The sequence below is a fragment of the Chenopodium quinoa genome, unplaced genomic scaffold (assembly GCF_001683475.1).
Source record: "Chenopodium quinoa cultivar QQ74 unplaced genomic scaffold, ASM168347v1, whole genome shotgun sequence".
Taxonomy (NCBI): domain Eukaryota; kingdom Viridiplantae; phylum Streptophyta; class Magnoliopsida; order Caryophyllales; family Amaranthaceae; genus Chenopodium; species Chenopodium quinoa.
Genome location: NW_018742467.1, coordinates 865,587 through 868,504, shown reverse-complemented (window position 1 = coordinate 868,504; position 2,918 = coordinate 865,587). Strand labels below are relative to the sequence as shown.

Genomic DNA, 2,918 nt, shown 5'->3' with positions numbered 1-2,918 from the left:
TGTTTTGCATGCAAGTGAGTTACGTACAAAACAAAAAGGATTGCATTTACAATAATTTTTGCTTGTCCTATGATTCAATTTGTATTTTTTTTTCTTTCTTTCTTTTTTAATCTGCAAGTGATGTCTTACCACCAACCAAAACAAAGTAACGAGGCATCACATTCCAGTAAAACGACAGAAGCAAAATATGTACAACAAATCTATCCGTAATAACTAAAACATATAAATAATGTTACAAGTCTTACAACTAGGTTTTGTACTGTTCATGTGCATCTTTTTGCTAGCAAAAAGGCCTCATTTTATAATTTTGTTTTCAATAAAGAGCATCAATTTAGGAATGAATTATGAGGCTTCTTATAGAATATAGAGAAACATACAAAGAAGACAAGTAAAGGTAAACAAAACAACTCTATATATAAGCTGTAATGAATGAGTTAATGACATAGATTATTCTTACAATAATTACACTAAAACTTTGAATCTCCATCAATTGCCATTTTGCCAAAAAATTTCGTTACAACAAGAATGGCTAGCAAGGCGTTAGTGGCATGCCAATCTTCAACTCTGGTGTCGAATAGGCCCTTTACCAACCCATTACCAATTGGGCTGATCCCACAATCTTCTGTTGTATCCGCTACACCATCAAACAAACCTTCAAGGTCATCTATGATGGTGCGAGCCCAACAGGCAGGTGGTCAGCCAACTGACCCTGTCCATCCCGTGACAGGTTCACCATTCCACAAAAAAGTCGCCCTCCTTGAAACCTCTCCTTACGGTAAATGTTACACTTATATCACTTTTTTCCTTGTTACATACTAATACATACAATACGTACGTACGTAGCATACTTAATTAGAGTAACACATATAGACACGAGCATAAACAAACTCTAGTACACTTTCATAAATGTTGTAGAAACTCTAGTACCACATTTTCTACAGCATATTTTCTACAACATGCTTTGACAAAAAAATTTAAACAGGTGTGCTTTAAAAAAATTTATAAGATGGTTTTCAACAAAATTTGGTTTTTATAAAATGGTTTTCAATAAATTTTCCTTAAATTTATTACATTTTCTCTTGAAGAGTAAACCAAAATGTTTTCCAATCATATACCTAGTTATATATATGCATAATGCATTAAAGCGTAGACGTAATACTTGTAAGTTGTAACATGTTTGCAGTACGAACTCCCTGGAACACAACAGAGGACGAGCACGAAATCAGGATGTGGTTTGACATGCCGGGGACTAATGCAGAAAACATCGAAGTGGACGTCGTGGATAACTTGCTAGTGATCAAGGGAGAAGGTGGAATTGATGCATTTGGGAAGAAAATCTTTAGCCCCTATGATAGCAGGGTTCAATTGCCTCCTAATTCTTGGAAGGAAGAGATCACTGCTGCATTTAAAAATGGTGTTCTCTACATTACCGTGCCAAAGATTACCAAATTCGAGCACAAAATTATCCAAATTCCAGTTCGATCCGCTTAATTACAAATGAACCGTCACTCTTACTCCGTAGTAGATGTGTGTTATATTTACATACTATGAAAATAAGCTCTGTTTGCAATATGTTCAAATGGAATGACCCATATGTTGTAATGAAACACTTATATACCATATATTATGTATATTCCTTATTATTTAAAGAGTATTTACCTTTGATTTTATTTTTTTTTCGTTAATTGTATCTGTTAGTTGAAACAAACACTACAAGTGGGGTGAATTGTACATAGTTGAGTTTCTAGTGACTACTTTTGCAAAATATAAAACAGATTATAAAGGAACTTTGCAATGCACACAGGATTTTACGAGGAAACCTACCAGAGCCCAACTGGAAGTAAAACCTAGACCCTTCTAAGGGATTTCCAAATTAAATTCATTCACTATAATAAGGCAAATACCAAGTTACAAACCTATTATAAAACAGACCTTACTTACAAGTTCTAAATTGAACTTGCTACACAGTAGGAACCTATCCTACCCAACCCAAGTTCCACACTTGGATTCACTCGTACTATCACAGTACTACCTCACAGCTTTTCACTCAAAGCTCACACTCCTGTATGCAATATAAATTTCACACATACACCTAATAATTCAACCAATACACAATATCGACACCTAGAATATGTTAGGCAAGCAATGCACGAAACCCGGAACTAATATGACAAGATTAAAAGCTTGGCAAACTTACAAAAATTAAGCTCAGAGATGTCTTCACGCACGCATAAACTTTATGAAATGTGATCTCTACTATTTATACAAGATTAACTCGTATAGAAAGTAGGGTTTTTCAAAAGATAAATAAGTTAATTTAACTAAAACGCAAAACATAGTTTTATATAAATCATTTTGAATAAAATCTTTTCGGAAAAATAAGATAAAGAAAGATTTAACAAAAAGAAAAATATCTTGTTGTTAAACGGAATTTAAGAAATAAAATCAATTAGAAAATCTTTACTTAAAATCTATCATTTATCTTTTCCGTTTTAATTAGATTTGCCAAGCAACTTGTCACGCTTCTAATAGGTTTCATGTATATCTTCTTAACTTATTTAACGATAAATCTAGAAGATAAATTTTAGCTAAATAAATATTGTTGTGCTGCGTTTCTGTAATTGTGGATTGCTTGGGCTTCACGGAGACCATGACCAAGTTCCTGCTATCACTTTTGCTCCAGTCTTCAACTGGAATTTCGCAGACGAAGTTCTTTCCAGTATTTATTGTCTTCACCTTGCTATCTCCAAGTTCCTGTTAGGGAACATTCTTGTTAAGTAACTTAGTTCTTGTTAGAGAACTCTTCTTCTATTTTGACTAACTTTTCTTCAAAGGCCTCTTCATGTCTTCTTAGCTTGGGTTACTCTTCCACCACCAAGGTCTACTTCACCTGTACTAATCAAACACTAATAAACCTT

The 2,918-nt window shown here is 33.7% G+C and overlaps 1 protein-coding gene across 1 annotated transcript; it reads left to right on the top strand.

Annotated features, from left to right (window-relative positions):
- The first annotated feature begins 448 nt into the window (after positions 1 to 448).
- On the top strand, positions 449 to 1,910 carry LOC110719034 (small heat shock protein, chloroplastic-like). The gene is made up of 2 exons (XM_021897948.1): positions 449 to 775; positions 1,184 to 1,910. The coding sequence occupies exons 1-2, from the start codon at positions 526 to 528 to the stop codon at positions 1,489 to 1,491; spliced, it is 558 nt and encodes a 185-aa protein (XP_021753640.1). The 5' UTR covers positions 449 to 525; the 3' UTR covers positions 1,492 to 1,910.
- The last annotated feature ends 1,008 nt before the right edge of the window (positions 1,911 to 2,918 follow it).

What these genes read in the sequence shown, in the direction of transcription:
- LOC110719034 (XM_021897948.1), top strand. Translation starts at nt 526, where the DNA reads ATGGCTAGCAAGGCGTTAGTGGCATGCCAATCTTCAACTCTGGTGTCG. An exon ending in CCTTGAAACCTCTCCTTACG is followed by an intron (nt 776 to 1,183) that starts GTAAATGTTACA and finishes ACATGTTTGCAG; the next exon opens with TACGAACTCCCTGGAACACA.